General features: G+C 44.9%; 1 protein-coding gene and 1 pseudogene across 1 annotated transcript in view; one reads left to right on the top strand and one right to left on the bottom strand.

The window, feature by feature from the left end:
* Spon1 (spondin 1) overlaps nucleotides 1–19,688 on the top strand; it is a 317,562-nt gene that overhangs the window by 186,949 nt on the left and 110,925 nt on the right. Inside the window, exon 6 of the mRNA XM_004634900.2 lies at nucleotides 11,602–11,750. Coding sequence (XP_004634957.1) covers nucleotides 11,602–11,750 — 149 coding nt within the window. The remainder of the gene's footprint in view (nucleotides 1–11,601; nucleotides 11,751–19,688) is intronic.
* On the bottom strand, nucleotides 17,504–18,289 carry LOC105742703 (annotated as a pseudogene).

The following is a 19,688-nucleotide window of genomic DNA, read 5'->3' on the forward strand; positions in this document are numbered from 1 at the left end:
CAGATCTGTATGCTGTAGGTTTGCCAGCCTTGCCCTATAACAACCCAAGAAGATAGGTACCATCATCATTCACATTTCACAGACAAGAAAACTGAATCTTGGGGAATTTAAGTGGCTAGTACAAGGTTACACAGTTCATACATGGGAGAGACAGGAGTGCGATCCTGGCCTTCAGCCACAGTTCTCCTTTTCCTTTCAAAACTTTTGTAAGAAAAATTACAAAGACGAACTCATATGTGCAACCTGGATGAATCTCAGATGCTCTGTGCTGAGTTAAAGTCAGACTTAAACTGCTGTGTTTGAGCCCATTTATGTGATATTACAGAAAAGGCAAAACTGGGGAGAGGATGAAACATAGGCTCTAAACTGGCTGAGAGGTGGTGGAAGGGGATTGATCACACAAGGTCCCGTGGAATTTGGGGAAGAAATAGAAATAATCTGTGTCTTGATTATGGTAGTGGCTACCTGATTGCAAGTCTGTCAGGACTTGCTAAAGTATACATTAAAAAGAGTGACTATTACCAAATTTGAAGTATGCTTATATTTTAAAATGAGAAATAAAGAAGCATAGTAATTTTCCTCTCATTACTGCCCCTAGCAATGATTTAGCTGTGGGACTCGAAGGGAGTGAAAGTCGAAGTATTAAACACTCGATAGAGGAAATGAGCTCAGGTGGGAGCAGGGGGTCAGCCTGTCAGGGGAAGAACTCAAGAGCTGAGGTTGACTTGCCTAGAGGGGCAGGAGGTGCAAGCAGACAGAAGGCAAGCTGTTGTAAGATAGGACTATGGATGGAAGTGTTTCTCACCCAAAACAAGAAAATGTGAACCTCATTGCTTAAAAGGAAAAACTCTTCAGTGGAAAAGAAATGAAAGGCACAAAGTACCCATATATTTACCATTTCCAGCACTCTTCATTTCTGCATGTAGATATGAATTGCCATCTGTTTTCATTTCCCTTCAGCCTGGAAGGGAACTTCCTTTAATATTTCATATACCACAGATGTACTAGTCATAAATTCACTCAGCTTTCATTTATCAAAAAAATGTTTTATTTTGTCCATATTGTTGAATAATAGTGTTGCATGATAATAGAATTCTAGGTTGACAGATCTTATTTCTTTTAAAACTGTAGAGGGTGTTGTTTCATTGTCTTCTGATTTGCATGGTTTTTGAGTCAAGTAGTCATACTTTCCCTGGTTCTTCTAAATGTAATATCTTTTCTAGTTGCTTTTAAGATTTTTCTGTCTATCTCTTACTGTTAGATAATGGTGTCTTTTGGTATCACTTTCTCTTTTGTTTATTTTATTTTTTTAGTTGCTTTTTTTTTCTTTTACCCAATTTGAGATTTGATAAGTTTCTTGGTTCTTTTGGTTAATAATTTTTATTAAGCCAGGGGAATTTCAAGCATTAGTTATTCAAATATTTTTCTAATCTAGCCTATCTTCTAGTAGTACTCTGTTTAAACCACCTTTATTTATTCCATGGGTTAAAACTCTAGCTCAGGTTTTCTTTACACTTCTTCCCCCTCTGTATTTCACTTTGAATTATTTATGTCAATGTATCTTTCAGTTTACTGATCTTTTCTTTTGCTTTGTCCAAATATAGTTACGTTTTTCATTTTTAGGCTTTACATTTGCTTTTCAAAATAGCTTCTATTTGTCTGCCAAGATTCACCATCTGTTCATTTATTACGTCCATCTTTTCTTTAACTCCTTCAGCATATTGATAATAGCTGTTTTATAATCCTTGCGCATCAATCCCAGTACATTCATCACCTCGGGACTCTTTCTGTTGACTATCTTTCTACTATTTTGGTTCACATTTTCTTCTGCACGTGCCTAGTAATATTAATTGCATGATGAGCGTTGTAAAGACATCATTACCAAGCATCTGTGTGGACTTTTTGTCTTCTCTTAAAGAGCTTAGAGTATTGATTAGCAGATGGTTAATTTACTCACGGTTCTGCTTTGTTTCACTTTCAAGGTCTTCTAAGCTGTGTTAGGGTAAGTTTAGAGAATCCCTTACTTTGGTGCTGACGTAGTTTTACTACTAAGCTGTGACTTTACGAGGCTCATAATTGAAAGCCATCATCAAAGCAGTGATCAAAGCTTCTGTAATATAAATGGCGAGAAGCCGTATATTGCTGGCATTGTGCGACCCCTGTGACCTCCCCTCAGCTCTCAGCTCCCCCAAAGCTGCTCGCCGGCAGCCCTAGTGGAATCTCACTCTACACACATGCAGCTTAGTTTTTGATCATACACTGGAGAGGATTCCTATGTATATTTCTGAAGATCCTTTTACGTGTAGCTCCATCTTTTCTGGGACTCTAACTCATATCCTAGCTGTCCAGCAGCCCCAAAGTCCTGTCTTTGCCTCCTCAGTCCTGGCCTGGCTACCATACTCTGTTCTACTTCCCTGCCCTATAAACCAGAAAGTGTCCCCAAGGAAATCCAGGGCACACACGAAGACTTCTCTTGTATTTCTCTTTCTTTGCAGGATCACAGTCCTTTGCTGTCTGGGATCCAGTTTTATAGCACTTGTGTTCAGAAAGCTAGTCCAGTGCCATTTATTCCTTTGAGACTCAGAAGCAGAAGTTGAGCGAGCATACATAGACTTGGAGATTATCTCTAGATGAGATTGTCTTAATCTTTTCTCTACTTCATCTTGTCTTCTGGGCAAAATCAAAGACTTCTGGTCAATACATTCGTATCTTTTCGTGGTCTGCATGGATTTCTGGTCTCATTGCAGATCATTTATCCTTTACAAACATACACACACACACACACACACACACACTGTGACTTTTGTTTTTTTATGCCTCTGCTTTTGTATCTAGCTTTACTTCTACAACATAAATGCTGAAGTAACCTTTACTGAACTCCTTGTCTACCTTGCCTACTCTTACTTATTCTTCAAATTTCATCTCCACTGCCATCGCCTCCAGGAAGCCTTCCCTGGTTCCCTTTCATTGGGCTTTAAAATTCTGTGTGTGCCATTGTCAGAGCAGTGTCACATGCACATGCAGCAGTTGCCTGTTAGAGTGTTTTTCGTGCCCTTCACTTCATCCTCCAGATGACATCTCAAGGACAGGGAGCAAGGCAAGCTCAGGTCAGAGGTGGTATAACTTTTGGTGAACTTTTTTATATGAAGGGCCACATAGTAAATATTTTAGGGTTTTTGAGGGAAATATCCTCTGTTGTAACTACTTGACTTTGACATTGCAGCACAAAAGTGCCCATAAAAAAAAACATAGACAACATATAAAATATAAAAACAGGCAGGTGTAGCTTAATGATCCCTAGCTTAGCATGTAGTAAATGGCCATTGAATGAATTAATAGGATAGAATAGTGTCTCCATCTTAAAGCCCTCAGGATAAGGGAAAAAAATGTAATTAGTTTCTGAAAGTGCAAAGTTTTCCAAGGAGTAGAAAGGTGACACTTCTCTTGAAAGCCTAGAGAAGAAAACTAATGATAACTGAATGAAGAAATCAGAAAAGTAGAAAATTGAGGCATTTCTGGCTTAATAGACAGACCTCCTCCTACAGGAGTTTTGCCACCTTGGACCAGGATCCTGAAAAACACAATGACTTGGTCAGCGTGGGCTCCTGAAGCAGCCATGAGTGTGAGGAACTGCACAGCTAGTACAAACTGTGTGTCCTGGGACACACTCAGGGGCGAACCCACAGGAGGCAAGTTCTATAGCCACACCCAAAGCATCAGGACTCAGGCAAACCGAGAGCCTGTACCTAGGGTGAGAATAACAAGGCCAACAGAAAAGCGATATCCAAGACAACATTATGGGTAGAACTGGCAAGTCTATGCATTTTCTGTTGACTACTGGCCATGTGGTACATGGATGAGTCTGTGAACGGGTTAACCTTGGTCTTTTCAGAAAATTTAAGTGACAAGATCATCTAATAAGATATAAAACAATAAGGTAGAATAAACCTAGAAGTTGGAGGAACACTATTTGATATAGCCTCTACAGCAAATTCCATGAGGGCCTGCCCAACTAAGGCCCAAAACAAGGATTTTCTGAGAGTGCTATGGGTGAGACAGAGGTTGGATTATAGAAAGAGTTGCAACTGTCCAGTCACTGAAGCTGAAGGACATTTTTGTGTGATGCACTATGAATTAAGGAAATGGATGAGAAATGATTTTAGGACTGAGATAGGCTGAGGAAGTCCCAAATATGCAGTCACCAAGCTGGAGACCACGGAAAGCCCATGGTACAATTCCAGTCTTGGTATGAAGGCCTGGTAAGCAAGAAGGTGCACCACATATTTCCAGTCTGAAGGCCAGGAGGCTGATGCCTCAGGAAGAGCCAGTTTCCTCTTGGGTCCAAGGGCAGGGTGGGGAGACTAGTATCCTGGCTTGAAGGCAATTAGGCAGTAGGAACTTGTTTTTACTCCAGGAAGAGACAGTCTGTGTTCTATTAAGACTTTGCAACCGATGGGGTGAGGAGGTAGCTCAGCAGCATAACACCTGCTGGGCAAGTGTGGGGTCCTGAGTTCAATTCCCAGTACAACAAAAAGATTTTGAACTGACCAGTTGAAGCCCATTCACCTCGGGACAGCAATCTGTTTTACTCCCTCTCCCACCTCAAGTGTTAGTTTTGTCCAGGTCACCCTCACAGACAGGCCCAGAGTAATGTTTGATGAAATGCCGGGCCTCCCCAGCAGATCCCATTCAAGCTGACACATCAGAGTGACAATCACACTTGCCATGCCTGGGTCAGTTTGGGGAATCCACCTCCATGCACAGTGCCTTCTGTAACATCAGACAAAATGTTGATGTGGCTCTTCTCTGATGAGCGCCGACCTTTGAAAGATCCCTGCGAATGCTGGTAATTCATCACTAATGATGACAACAGAAAAGATGTCACAGACAGTGTTTGCAAGTGAGGCTTAAGGTATCTCCTTAGAGAGGCTTTTTAAATGAATGGAGCTGGTTGGCCATCAGCGTCTGGAACTCTCATGTCCAGTCCTTTCTTTCCCGCAGGTTTCTGCCTGCCTTTGTCCCTTGGGAGCCCCTCCCAAGATACTGGGAGCAAAAGTCTAGACCTGGATATGGGGAGGGGTGAGCGAGGGGCATGTGAAGCCAAAGAGGATGAAGGAGTTGGCAACAGCCATGGCTTCCTGCCTCTGCCTCTAAGGCTGAGGCCCCAGTATTTCATGAGGGACCCCAGCAGGTACCTCCCTGATTATCCTTTTGGATGCCCCCTTTTTCACTAGCCTCCTACTACCTAGGTCTTCCTTCTCTCTCTCCCATTATGTTCTATGGAATAGTGGGACCCAGTGAAAACCAACCTACCTACCTACCTTCCTTCCTTCCTTCCTTCCTTCCTTCCTTCCTTCCTTCCTTCCTTCCTTCTTTCCTTCCGACTCGGTGGGCTCTGCTTACCTCATCCTGCAGGGTCTAGATGACTGAGTCCCATCTAGATGACTCCCTCCACTTCCTCCAGATTCGGGTCCTTTTACCTGACGTTCCTGTCAACTCTACCCACTCATTCTAAGTCAAACTGCACCCAGTCACCCAATCAAACTCTTATTGATTACCATGCCTTCTAGAAACTGGTCTGTGTGTATCCTGCCCTGTTCAGATTTAATTTTATTAGCTAATGTTTATTGATCCATTTTATGTGCCAGCCACTAGGCTTACTTCCTGAACTTCAGCCTCAGAACAGCTGGACTTCTGGTCATATCACTCTACCTTTCAGATGCATAAACTGAGGCTGAGGTTACATGACTCGTTTTGCCTACGATGTTTCAGGACTGAGGCTAGAATACAGGTTGGTCTGCTCCCAGAAACAAGAATTTTAACTACTTCACCAAATTACCTCCCAAGATCTGCCCCATCTTCTATCTCATTGGTTCATATTCCCAAGCCATTGTCCCCACTTCCTCTGCTGCTACCCCTAGAACCTCTGTACTAGATGCAATGGATGTTGAACATTGGCTTTGCTTTCCTTTGGATCCTCTCCTTACTTCCAGGTGTTTCCTACCAGATATATGGTAAACAGTGGTGGATAGTAGCTGGCTCCTGTGTCACAGATGTGACTTTAAATCCCAGCATCTTCACTCACCTGCCTCTGTAACTTTGGCTTAACCCACTTAACCTCCCTAAATTCAAGTTTCCTCCTCCAAAAACGGGAATCACAACAGCATCTGTGTCAAGAGAGTTTTCTTTCTGAATGTCTAATAATAAAGTTCACTTCCCTGGCACAGTGCCTGGCACATGGCAAAGGCTCAGTACGTAGCTAACCATTATGCCCAGGATTCCCCAAACTTGCTTCCTCCTGGCCCAGTGCCACTGTCCACAAGGGGCACTCGGCCTCTCCACAACTGGTCCTGACTTTCTTTTTCATCTGATTCCCTGTCTTCTCTCTGTTCTACCTCATGATCTCTTTCATTTCCTGACCACACAGTAGGGTTTGGGGAGAGGAGCGAGTGTGCTAGAGTTAGCCAGAACTGAGTTTGCAGCATCGGCTTAGTCCCTCCCCAGTTCTTTGAGCTTGAGCAGGTTCTTTAAAGTCTCCAGGTCTCAGTTTCCTCATCTAGAACATGAAGGTTGTAATGAGGATCACATACAGGAAGATTCATCCTGAGAGGTGCTTGAGGGCTGGGGAGATAGCTCGGCAGTCTAGGTGCCTGCCTGGCAAGTGTAAGGACCCTGCGCCGAGCCAGCCACTGAAACTGGGCGTGGTAGTGCACGTCTGTAATCCTAGTGCTAGGGAGTCTGAAACAGGAGGATCACTACAAGTCTGAGCTGCATAGTGAGACCCAGTAACAAATAAATAAAAATGTTAAAAATAAAAAAGAGGTGCTTGATCATCTTATCTGTGTCACTAAAGAAATCCCTTCTCCTGCCAGTCTCCCCACCTGGCCTGCTGTCCTCCCTTCTCTTTCTCTCTCTCTGTCCTGGGGAGCCCTCCTTCCTGTCCTTGCTCCTCCACTCTCTTTTGAATTTGTCATGTGGAATTCCTGCAGTGCCTTATACCTAAAATACCACTGAGTCCTTTGTTTTGTACAGTTTTTTTGCTTTCCACAGTCCTTTCCAAAAATCAGTGCAATTAAATTTTCTCAGCTGCAGTAAGTAGCTCTATCTTGTTACTGTTCTCCCTGTTTTTTAAGAAGAATGTGGTGCTGAATCTGTAGCTGGGAGCATTTCTGCATAGCGTGCAAGAGGTTCTGGATTCAAACCCCAGCCCTGTGTTAGGAGCAGGGAGCTGAAGCCCTGGTTCTAGGTAGCAGCACTGATTCGTGGGCACCAGTGGGGGCATGGAACCAAGCCTTCCTGCCGCATATCACCCTGCCTCCTCCCACCAGAAGCACTGTGCTCCTAAGGGGCTGCCACTCGCCTGTCTTCCACACCTATCCCAGAGTTACAGTTATTTTTCCACTTATCCCTACTTTGTCCCCTCTAGGGAAGATTAGACCTATGCTCCCCCTCGTAAAGTGCTTCTTACCTACCAGGTTTTTTGTCTGATGCCCTTAAATGCATAGAAGTTTGACTTAATATGTTCTTTGGGACGTCGTTGCAGGAAACTAACCACTGTGTTGGCCTGGAAGGCCGAGCTGGGATGATGAGATTGTATGCAGCGTAAGAACCTTGAAGACAGCTCCTACTCGTGTGCCCACTTCCATGTACACGTGCCTTGGACTTTGGTTCCTTGGACTTAGAGAACTTGGAGTTAGCTCTGCCACCCCTGTGCCCTGCATTCTTGTTCTGTTACATCCCTGATAGGCTGCATCGTCATTAATCTGCTTCTCCATCTGTTTCCTTCACCCCCAGACTGTGAGTCCCTTCGGGGCAGGTGCCATGTCCCACTCCTGTCACTGTCTATGGCCTGCTACTGCCCTTGGCACATAGCTGACGGAACTTGAATGAGGAAACCAGGAACACCCACTGCGTTCCCCTCAAAGCCCCCCGTGCCTGTGCTTGTCTCTTCTTGTGGCCCATACTATACATATTCTTACCGCTGATACTGAACTAAGATCAGGTTTCATGGTTTGCTCATTTCTGCAGCACCCCCCCCCCAACAGTCATGAAAAGAAAGAGCCGAAGTTATTGAGTGCCTACTTTGTGCCGGTAGTGATTTCACATACGTTATCTCATTTTAAAAATAATTTAATTTAATTCTCATAATAGACCTAGAAGCTTGGCATTATCATCACTGAATGACAAAGGAGAGAGCTGAAACTCAGAGAAAAAAAAGTAATTGAATTTGACCAAATTTATACAGTTAATAAGTGGCAATGTTAGGACTTGAATTCCTGCTGTGCTAAGAACAGTTTCTTTCTTTTACCATGTTGTCTTTTGTTTGTTTTTATTCAGTTTGGTTTTGAGGTACTGGCGGTAGAACCCAGGGTCTCACAGATGCTAGGCACATGCTTTACTGCCTTTTATTTTTTAACAGCAGAGAAGATAGCTGGGTTCTTTAACTTAGCAGATGTCAGGAACTCCACTGAACTGAATCTTAAATTTAATCTCATCTTGAGTTCAATGCTGCAGGCACGTGTGCCGCCACCTTCCCAACTGGCGGCCTGGAGAAGCTTCTGGAAACATGTACTGAGTGTCCACGGTGTATCAGGTAGAGCGCAGAAGACAGACACCCCAGTCCAGGGGAACAACAGACTGTGACAGGGATGGGCAATGCGACCCAGGCAGCAGGGAGACAGGAGACACAAGCGTGGCCAGCCCTGGGAATCTCATGAGTAGATAGATCATGGAGAATGGAAAGCGGGCCAGCCCAGGCTAGAGGAAAGCATCATGGGAATGGCACGTGCTGAGCCACGGAAGCTCAGAATTGCTGTACGACAGCCTGGAATAAGGAGCTACTTCAGCAGAACAGCACATGGCACAGGGGCTGCCACAGCTAGTCGCCTTGTGTTCACATCATGACCAGAGGCCACAACAAGCTACCACCCTTCGCCCTGCACAAGTACGCTCTCAGCTTGGGTTCACAGCTAAGACATCCTACCACCCAGGACATGGGCTAGAGAAGTAGCGGGCAGCATGTCCAGCTATCTTTAGGGCCTGAGACATAGATGTGGTGTGTGCGTCCTCTGATATGCGGGAAATAATGAGCGAGCAGTCGGGCAGACACACACGTGGTCTGCCTGTGCGGGGACGTGCTGTGCTCAGTAGGCCGGGAGAGTGCAGCCTGCCCCGAAGGCCCAGGGGTAGCAGTGGCAGCTCTATGCGCAGGGCCAAGCCCCACTTGGAGTCCGTTCTGCAGACAGAGAGATGGAGGGAGGCATTCCATCCACACTAGGCCCCAGGTGGAAGAACCAAAACTGTCACTTGGGTCCGCCCAATTCAAACTTTCCCCTTGGCTGTGCCTGAAAATGTTCTTTAACTTGAGATTCTGTAAAACTAAAGAATGGCTGAAAATGGAGTACATGCTATGGTGAACTGTATGTACTCATTCACCGAGAACTATGGATAAGTTTATATTCACTGTATGTAAAACAAATCCAGTATGATGCTGGTGTTGACTTTGACAAAATCCCCGAGTCAAGTTCTACTTTGCTCAGGCCTGGGTCTTACACTGATTTCCTCTTAACATCCACTACTGCAACCATCCCATCCGTCAGCGCCATACCACTGTGGACTGATCATGTCCACATAGCCAAGCTGGCTATCCCACTCCTAAAGGATGTCTAGGCTGCCTGCCTCTCTCACTGGACTATACATAATAGCTAAAAGAGCCACATTTAGGAGCTGGGGAGATAGCTTAGCAGTCTAAGTGCCTGCCCAGCAAGCACAAGGACTCAAGTTCGATCCCCAGTACTGCATTCTGGCCACCAAAATCAGGCATGGTGGCACATGCCTGTAATCCCAGTGCTGGGAGGCTGAGATAGGTAGGAGGACCGCTATGAGTCTGATCTGCGTAGTGAGACCCTGTACCAGATAAATAAGTAAATGATTTTTTTGTAAAGCCATGTTTAGTGCTGCAAATTGCCTGATTCTGTCTCCCACATCCACCCCTTAGTTTTTGCCCATTGCTTACCTCCCAGCTCTCCATTCCAATTTTGCTCACTCTTCATGCTGCTGCCTGGAGGATTTATCTAAAATTCAAATGCAATCATGTCACTCCCCTGCTCAGGACCCTTCAGTGGTTTTCAAATCCTTTCAAATGGCATCCAAATTCCTGAAGCATTAAGAGCAAGGCCACTCACCAGCAGACCACTTCCACCCCCCTGGCATCACCTTCTAACTCTCCCCTTGATGGCCTGTGACACAGCTCTGCTGAGCTACTGAGAACTCAGTGAACCACAATGTTATTTAGTATTTCCGAGTCTGGCAGGAATGGCATTCCTTCCAAGTCTACCTTACACATCTGATCTGCCTTTTAAAATTCTCTCAGTGGTCCCCTTCTGTAAGACCCTTCCAGAAAGAAGGTACGCATAGGCTGCCTCCTTGTTTTGTTCAGGCATCTGCTGCTGACAAGGCTGCACATGTCCCAGATTTATTGTTGTTGTTTTTTTTTAATTTTTTTTTTTTCTGTATTTTAGGGAAGGGTCGACACGGTGTTCAGGGTCTCACTACTAGATCGGACTTGTAGTGATCCTCCTGTTTACAGCCTCCTAAGTGCTGGGATTACAGGCACACACCACTACACCCAGTCTCAGTCACTGTCTCAGAGAGCCCTGGGGACGAGACCGGCACCATGAATCTGGGGATTGACCCCCTGTTCCCTGCGCCTGCTCGCAGGTGTTTTAATCTGGTGAGCTATTTGGCCAGCCTCCCAGATGTATTGTTAATGGGGACTTTGCCTTATCATTGAATAATGATGCATTTATGACAGAATAGCCCCTAGCTGCTGGTTGAATCATTGTCCACTTACTCCTCCTCTCCCTTACATAAGGAGCTTGCATTTCTTTTTTTTTTCAAAGTTTTATTGATAAACAGATAGCAATGAGACAGTTTCAAATCAAATTGGAAGTACAGTTTCAACAAATAATACACTGCATATATTCTTCTTAGTGGTTAATTGCTGTACAAGATGTAGACTTGTGATCCCATTTACAAACACCATTAGAACAAATCATTCTATTCATTAACAGAATGCAACTATATATCTATCCCAACCTCTTTGAATACACAGATACAAAATGGACATTCATCGGTATACCCCATTTTTTCTAAGTTCCGTTATTGAATATTATAGGTGTGTAAACTCAGCAAAATATTCTAAAAGAGTCCAGTAGCCCATAATAGCATTGGGTCTTCTGTTTAACTGGCAATGTCAGAAATTATTGACCTGAGTCCCCCACAGCTCAACTTAACAGCATGGCTTTATTTCTTATATTTCGACTTCATACTTTTCTACTGGATGGTTAAGACCAAGGTAAAGCAGGACCTATGCAACAAGAGTTGTAGCTTTTTGGTCTGAGAAGGTCAGTGAAATGCCCTCAGGATTTGTCCTGAGATCCTGTACCTCAGATTGTAGAACCTTTATCCATGTGGATGAGTCACGGCCATTGCTTGGCCAATGTGCTCTCTGTGAAAGCCTGAGAGAGTGTCTTCTCCCCATGTGACTAGGAGCTTGCATTTTTGCAAAAGCACCACTGATGTCTGCCTCTTGATTCCCAGGTCGGGCCAACCACTGGTCTGCGATCATTGGTGGATCTCACTCCAAGAATTACGTGCTGTGGGAGTATGGCGGGTACGCCAGCGAAGGTGTCAAACAAGTCGCAGAGTTGGGCTCACCAGTGAAAATGGAGGAAGAAATTCGGCAACAGGTAAGAACAAAATCAGAAAATCAGCAAAACCCAGGAACACCAACAAAACAGCTTCAGAATTGGGCCCACCCATGAAATGGGAGGGAGAAATTCAGCAACAAGAATTAACAATCGTAGATTAATTAAAACCCAGAAATGCAGTCAAAGCAGTGCTTGGGTTTCTTTTCCAGGAGCTTGAAACTTACAGTGTAGTGTGGTGGGAGAAAAATCTGTTTGCTGAGTTGGGGGGCCTTGTGTAAAGTAGAACGTGGGCCACAAATGCCTATTGTGATGTCTCGGATTTTTTCCTGACTGGATGCATGTGTTCTTTGGCCTGTGCTAAAAGCTGCTGCTGTTACCCTGTTGTTGGAATGCTATGTCTCTGGTCTCCTGGGAGTTGACACAGTGATTTATGGCTTTCTTACTATAATCCTTGGAGGTAGAGAGTGATGCTCAAGCTGTCTAAGCCAAATTGCCATTTCCAAAAGTACACATTTGTGTATTGGCACATGCTTTTTGCAGCTATGTCTTGAGGCATTTGATGAATTAGCCGGTCATTCGTCAACATCACTGTGTCTTGAAGCGTCCTCTGTACATCAGGTCACGTGGGCTCAGGAGCCATCTCATTGTCTAAGCCCATGCCTACCACTGAGAGATAGGAGAGGAAAGGCCCATGCTTTGTATCAATTTATTTGGCTGGCAGTGTCATGGTGCCTCCCTAAAATCCTGATCTGCTTGGTACCAGAGAGGGCCTTAGAGAAAAGTTGCTGTTTTTCAATGGTGGCTTGCTATAGAGGCCCCTGTCTGGCATCCGCTGTCACAACCCACAAAAGCCCCTCTGACCTGAGAGAACTGTGGCAGCCATGTCTCATTGTCCACTGAGTATTTTAGAGGAAAGAGGAAGGAAGAAGACTGTGCTTGGGTGCTGTCCTGTCACAGTCCTCCTTGTGCTTCTAGCCACCTCTCCTGAGAAGGATGCAAGTAGGCCAGATGCATGGGTGCCCCTGTGTCCTGCTGTGTGTGCTCTGGGACCTGAGCAGTGCCATGGGGCGAGCATGGCCAAGACCCCCAGTGCTTCCTTTTAAAGCTGCCATCTGAACTCCAAGCTCCCACAGATCTTACCAAAGTGAAAGCAGCAAAGGTCACCAGGGATCAACTTATAATCCCCTGAGGAATGCTTTGGGATCAGAGTTGAAAAAATGCCCAAGAACAAACTTATGTTTCTTATTTGATGTATCTTTTTCCACAAAAGAGACTTTAGAAGTTTGACTAGATGTTTTAAGATTGTGTGCTTTTCATCACAGGATTAGCCATCTAAAACTACTCTATTCCTCTGAGGCTAGCAGACATGCCTCATCAGTGACGTCACTTCTTCCAACCATAGCAAAGTCAGAGAGGCACCATATTGGTGCTGGTTGGTCTGGCCTGTCTGGGATCCTCAGAGCTCACATTCCTGATTCTCAAGCATGGAATTGTGAGACCTAGAAGCCTGGCTGGCTCTGTGCTGTAGGGTGTTGAAATCCATGTACTACAAATAATAGTTGAAAAATGAAAGTTTTCAAACAACTTACCGAGATCATGGGCATCTTCATAATAAAGCCAGGGGCACTTGTTGGCTTTCTTGAGAAGTCTCCAGAGAGGAGAGAAGCATGTCATAATCATAAAATTGAAACTATACATTGTGAGTGAGGATTAACTGTCACTTAAATAACAGTATAATGGTTGACAACGCATGAATGGGACCCCAGTCTTAGAAGGTCCTGCTTAGGAAAATGTCCTTTGCTTGGTGTGATCCTAACTAGAATGCCTGAGGTTGCTCTATTGTCTGCCTATGTTCTTGAAATAAAGTCATCATAATAAACTTAATTACGGGTTCTGCATATGGAAAGGAGCATATGTCAGTGTCTATCACCACCCTTCAGGCCTCCCTGGGTGCTAGACTTCTGTTGTTTTCTCCCCTCATGTTAGAGCTAAGAGAGCCATAGTATTACTATCCCAGTTCTGTAGATAAGGAAACCAGGGCATGGTCAATCACAGAAAATTCCAGAATTTCAGCCTAAGTCTGTCTGACTCCAAAACCCATATACAGTGCAGTACCCTCCCTGCAGATGTAGAATTTGTAGGGCCCAGTGCAGACCTGGAGCACTTTGTTCAGTGCTTACAAAGAATTTCAGCATAGTGATGCTGTGAATTTCACAACATGGGGTCCCTGAAACTGCACAGGTCACCCTGCCCACAAATCTAACTGTACTGCATACCGCTGCTCTATGGAGACCTTCTGCTCACAGTGTGACCCAGCAAGCAGCAGTCCCCAGCTCCTGCCAATGTCAGTCAGGGACAGTAATTTCAAGGTCCCTTTACTTCCGAACAATCCATGGCTCTAAATATTGTTCCCTGCAATTACACAAGTTATATTTTTCTGTAAGTCAGGTAAGAATCAACATGAAAAGGAACACAAATATGGATCTTCCTAGAATATAAAAGTGTCCTCTGAATAACCAGGGGACTTGTTTGAAAACATCTACAAACTAGCAGCATCCTTAGCCTTTAATAACTTACATCCTTCCGATTGCTCCATCAAAGAACTCAAGTTTGACCATGATGGAAATAAAAAGTTCCTATTTTTCCCCCATGAAAGACACTTAAATGATTATCAGCATTCCTTTATTACAAAACTTATCGCTTAGGGCAAGCTTTAAGAGCATTAAAGACCACAACAGGTATTACTGGAGATAAATCTTAGGCTGATGGCTTTAAAATACAAATGAAAATATTACCCCCATTCATGGTGGAAAAGTATAGTACCACTGAATGGAAATTTTCATGTTACTAAAATGATGAAGAAAGAACTAAGGAAATTAATGAAGAATCAGAGTAGAGTTGGCAGTGGCTGGAGAGAGTGGGGAGAGGCCCAATATTCATGGCCCCTGGAGGAACGGAGGTGAATGCTTCCTAGTGGCCACTGGAACAGGGGTAGGACATGGTAGGTCACATGTGTAGATCAAGGTGGAAATATAGTGTCAACTGATATGTCCTTTTAGCTGTGAATCCTTCACTCCACTAAGACCATTTGTTCAGCAAGCGCACATGTAGGGTGTGTTCACCAGATGGCTCATTCTCTGCTGGATCTTGCCCAAAGACAGTGTCCCATTCAGTCTGTTATTCATACTAAAAAGCGAGATGCCATCCTCAATTCTCACTGTGCCCTCCTTTCCCTTTTAAGCCCATCTAGTTCAATCCACCTCATCCCCACCTGCCTGCCCTTCTAAACACACTTGGACCTAATTGCTGCCCCCATGCCCTGCCTGTTGTCATTACTGCCCCAGGGCCACCCTGATAAAACATAAATCAGGTCATGCCACTCCCCATGTACAGTGGCTCCTCTCTGACTCCAATGTGAAATCCAAATTCTGTGTTAGGTTCTCTCTGCTGGGAACATCTTCCAGCTCCCCTTCAACTGGTGAACTCCTACTCATCCTTCAGGATTGTGACGACCCATGAATGTGCCATTTCAAATTTTGATTTCAGGATTGTGACGACCCATGAATGTGCCATTTCAAATTTTGCCTTAGATGGCAAAAGCTCTCTTCCTGGTGACTCAGGCCTTAGTTCAAATGTTATCTCCTCTGGGAAGGCCAGATCTAGTGTGCTTTCTCTGGAAGATCTTGTCCTGTGCTTCTTCTAGGCTGACTTGTCATGGTTTGTCTTCTCTGTCTCCCATAGGCTGTACAGCCCTCAAAAACAGCCACCTTTCTGTTTTTCCTCCCTGTGGGAATCTCCTTTCCACACCCACTTCTGCTACATTTTCCTCTCCTGTATTCTCTTCTGTGATGATGGCTTTCTATCCTCAATGACTTTAAATATGTCTAGTTGATTCTTTTGGATTATTCTACTGCTAGAGGGCCTTAAGGATTTCTTTTGCTTTTTCATGTTCTGTCCTCATTGTGAATCTTTCTATCTCTCTGTCTTCTTTGTCTTTATGTCTCTTTCTGTCTCTGTCTGTCCCTCTCTTTCTGCTACTGAGTCCTTCTCTGGTTTTGGATTGTTTGTTCATCTTCAACTGATCTTTCTTTTTCTGTTCTTATGGGGGAAAAAAAAGATCTCAGGTGACGGGGCCATCACAGAATGACCATCTTTCCTTGTCCTGGTCCCACCTGAGTTTGTGTCATGTCTCAGCCTGGAGTCATCTGCAGCACAGCTTGGGAAAGCCCAGACTTCACTCACTCATAGGAGGGGCTGTGGGCCCACTGGGTGGAGGGTGCCAGGGCAGCGGGCAGGCTTCTTTCCACATCCCCAAGTGATGGACAGAGGGATTTCTTGTCCCCCATTCATAAACACCACAGTACTGTACTTCAGCACATCCAGTTCCATAACAAGATCCTTTCCCATGTGTCATTTCTCACAACTCAAAACATGCTCCTGTCCTCACTAAGGTGTAGGAATCTTCACCTCCAGCCCTGGGTCCCAGATCTTCATGTGAGACCCTGACATTTCGCTATGTACCAGCTCCCGCCTACTGTTCTGGGTGGGACTTTTCTCTAGCCAATTTCCCTAAATCCAATTGTACATAGTTTTAGAAATGTGTTTTTACTATATGTTTTCCAGCATCTCTCTCTCTTTCTGTGTAGTAGAAGGGACAACCCTTTCCATTAGTTCACTCCATGTGCTCAGGTGTCCACCTAATATCTCTAGCTATTCGATACATCTGTTAGGTGAATTGATTTTATTGGCAAGCAAGCCATGCTTGTCTTGTCCAGAACACCGTAATTTTGGTCTCTCCACCCATTCATGATAACTCACTAGAGAAACCACTTCCGATTTCACATTTCTCTGAATTCCCACCTGTGTGAGGGCAGCCCCTGTGGACATCAATGGGCTTATCTTCATAAGGCCCCATGCAGGTGGATGGCATTAGCTAGCTGGCAGGCTTTCCAGGCCACCTGTGGCAGGAGACTCAGTCAACAAGCAGGTGTTCTTTGCTTCTTTAGTGTTGAAACAGTTTCCTTAGTTCTCAGACCTATAAGAAAGGATTTGAGAATTTTCTTATCTCTTTTAAATCTTCAGAGCTAGCCTATGTCTATTAAACTTTTGGTTTTATCTGATGGCTTTTCCCTAATAAAACTATCACCTGATTTCTGGTATTTTCCATCAATTCTGCCATGATCTTTTATCTGGTTGACAAACACAGAGACATACACATGCACACATAGGCACACATAAATACACTGCCAGCTCTTATATAATAAAGCCCCAAGATCTTCCATTCTTCTTGTAGTGTATAATGAATGAACTCACTGGCTTGGAATCAAGCTTTTCTGAGTTCAAGTCCTGGCGTCATCATTGTCCACATGACTTTGGCAAGTCTTTAACCCATCAGTGCCTCCGTTTCCTCTTGTATGAGTTGAACACACAAGTGGTGTCAGCTTCGTAGAGTCACGCTGAGGACTGAGCGAGCTGCCAGAGATGCAGTGCCGAGAGCAGAGCCCTGTAGAAACTTCTCATTAGCTAATGGTGTTGCCTGTCGTTAGTGTGTCTTCCTTCGCGGCACTGTTTGTTCGTTAGTAACATGAAGTCCTCAAATCTGAGAGGCTCTGCAGGAGCCAGGAAACTTAGTGCCTAATCATCCATGTTCATTGTGCCATTCCACAGCCTGAGGGGCCCAAAGGATGAGGCCACTGTCCCTTACCTGGTGCTCTTTTCTTTTCTTTTTTAACGTGTCATCATACTACATTATTGAGTACACATGATTTCTCTCCTATCACCTAGAGACCATTTCACCCATGGCTCTGCTTGGCTGCTAGCCTCTTGTCTCTCTCTCCAGCAACAGTGAGGCAGATTCCCTTTCCCCAGGGAAGAGAAATCCATGGTTTGTTGCCTTTGCCAATGACAAAAATGTTGGAGAGCCAGGTGGCAAAGCTGTGGCCATTGGCATCCTTCACATGGACCATATCAAAAGAGCCAGGATGTCTGTCCCTGTTGGTGATCATGCCAATCCTTCCCAAGTTGGCACCTCCAGTCACCATGCACATGTTACCAGTGTCAAACTTGATAAAATCGGCATTCTTGCCAGTGTCCAAGTCAATCTGAATGGTGTCATTGACCTTGATGAGGGGATCAGGGTAGTGAATGGTGCAAGCCTCATGGGTCACCAGATGTGGGATTCTTTCATGCCCACAAAGATCTTTCTTACTTTACGCAGCTTATTCTTGGCCTCCTCAGATGTAATGCTGTGAACAGCAAAGCACCCCTTGGTGTCATAGGTCAGAGGGAAATTCTCTGCAGTCTTATCAATGCTGATAACATCCATGAAACCAGCAGGACAGATTATATCAGTTTGCACTTTGCCATCAGTCTTAAGCGCTGTGTGCAGATCTTCTTCACTTCATCGCCAGTCAGGGCGTACTTAAGTCTGTTCCTTGCGAAGATGATGAGAGGCAGACATTCTCTCTGCTTGTGGGGCCAGTGGATGGACGAGAAGCAAACATGCCGGTCAGTTTATCCAGCATCCAATGCTTTGGAGCTGCTACTTGCTTCAGATGCTTCTTGGGACCATGAGCCATGGCTGCACCAGAAACAGAAAGAGCCCTAGTGCTCTTTCTGTGCCTATATTCCTACCCCTGCTCTACACTGTCATCCCCCAGTGTGCCCTAGTGTGCTGACCTCAAGTTTTGTTTTGTTTTGTTTTATTGTTATGTATTTGGTACAAGGTTTTACTACACAGCTCAGACTCATAGTGATCCTGCTGTTTTCAGCCTCCCAGCACTGGGATCACAGGTGTGTGCCACCATGCTGGGACTTAGTGGCCAGCTCAGCATGTGGAACTCAGTCAAAGGCATTGAACCCCAGTCCCCGTGCTTGCCTAAGCAGGCTTGTAGTCCACTGAGCTATCTCACTGGCCCTTGCTATCCCAAAGTTGATTGGAAACACCTCAGGGATAAGGACTGGGCCCTCAGATAACAAAGGAGCCAAGTTTTATGCCCATTCCCTGCCCACTCCTGTGCCCATGCTCTTCCACTGTATTGGAACAGGTTGCCTGGGGTGTTCATAAAACCTAGGCTAATGCCACCTCCATCCAGACAGGGCATTTCTTTTGAGAGTAGGTAATTTGTTTTGAGAGTAGGTAATAGGAACTCAGTCTAACTAACTCAAAACAAGAGACCTTTTATGGAGCAGAAAAGCAGGAATCATAGCATTTCTATAGAGTACAGAGACATCTCCAGAGGGCCACTGTCACTCTCCCACTCCTCCACACCAGCCCAGCCCATGGCCTTGTCTTGGATCCTCTGGATGGACCCCTTCTCCCAGCCTGGTATCTTGAGGTACTTATGCCATACATGGCCTTCCATGGAGGTGACATGATTTTCCTCCTTGGATTCCCTTGGCCTGTTTGGTGACTCTTAGCTAAACAGGGAAGACAGGTTACCAAAGGCCATCCTGTGCCTTGTCTCCCCAATCAGTCATCTAACCCTAGTCCAATCTGTGGCCACCCAGCTTGGTACTACATACATGGTCTCTGGGCAGTGTGAATTGAAAGCAGATGGTAAAGGACATTTCATGGCAGCAGAGGATAGGCGTGAAGTAGACTGTGTCTCAGAATCCAGCCAAAGGGCAGGAGTCAAGTAGGGTGAAGCATTAACACAGCTTCTCTAGCCTCTTACCTCGAGTTCCCCAAACTTCACTGAGCCTTAGATTTCGTTTTTGAAATGGTACTAATAAGAATATGAACTACACTTGTTGCTTATAATAGACATAGACACACCACTTGGGACAGAGTATGGGCCCATTACTACCCTAATTATTGGAACAAAAATTGAATTAGAAGCCTTTAGAATCCCCCTTGCTTCCCTCCTTCTAAAAGGAGGCTTTAGACTTATTAGGTTGGGAAGCAACTGAAAGAAGAATTAAGTGGTGCTTTAGAAATGCTGCTAGAACAGTCCCACAACATTCCTTTTCCTGTCT

The sequence above is a fragment of the Octodon degus genome, unplaced genomic scaffold, assembly GCF_000260255.1.
Source record: "Octodon degus isolate 3935 unplaced genomic scaffold, OctDeg1.0 scaffold00067, whole genome shotgun sequence".
NCBI classification, from domain to species: domain Eukaryota; kingdom Metazoa; phylum Chordata; class Mammalia; order Rodentia; family Octodontidae; genus Octodon; species Octodon degus.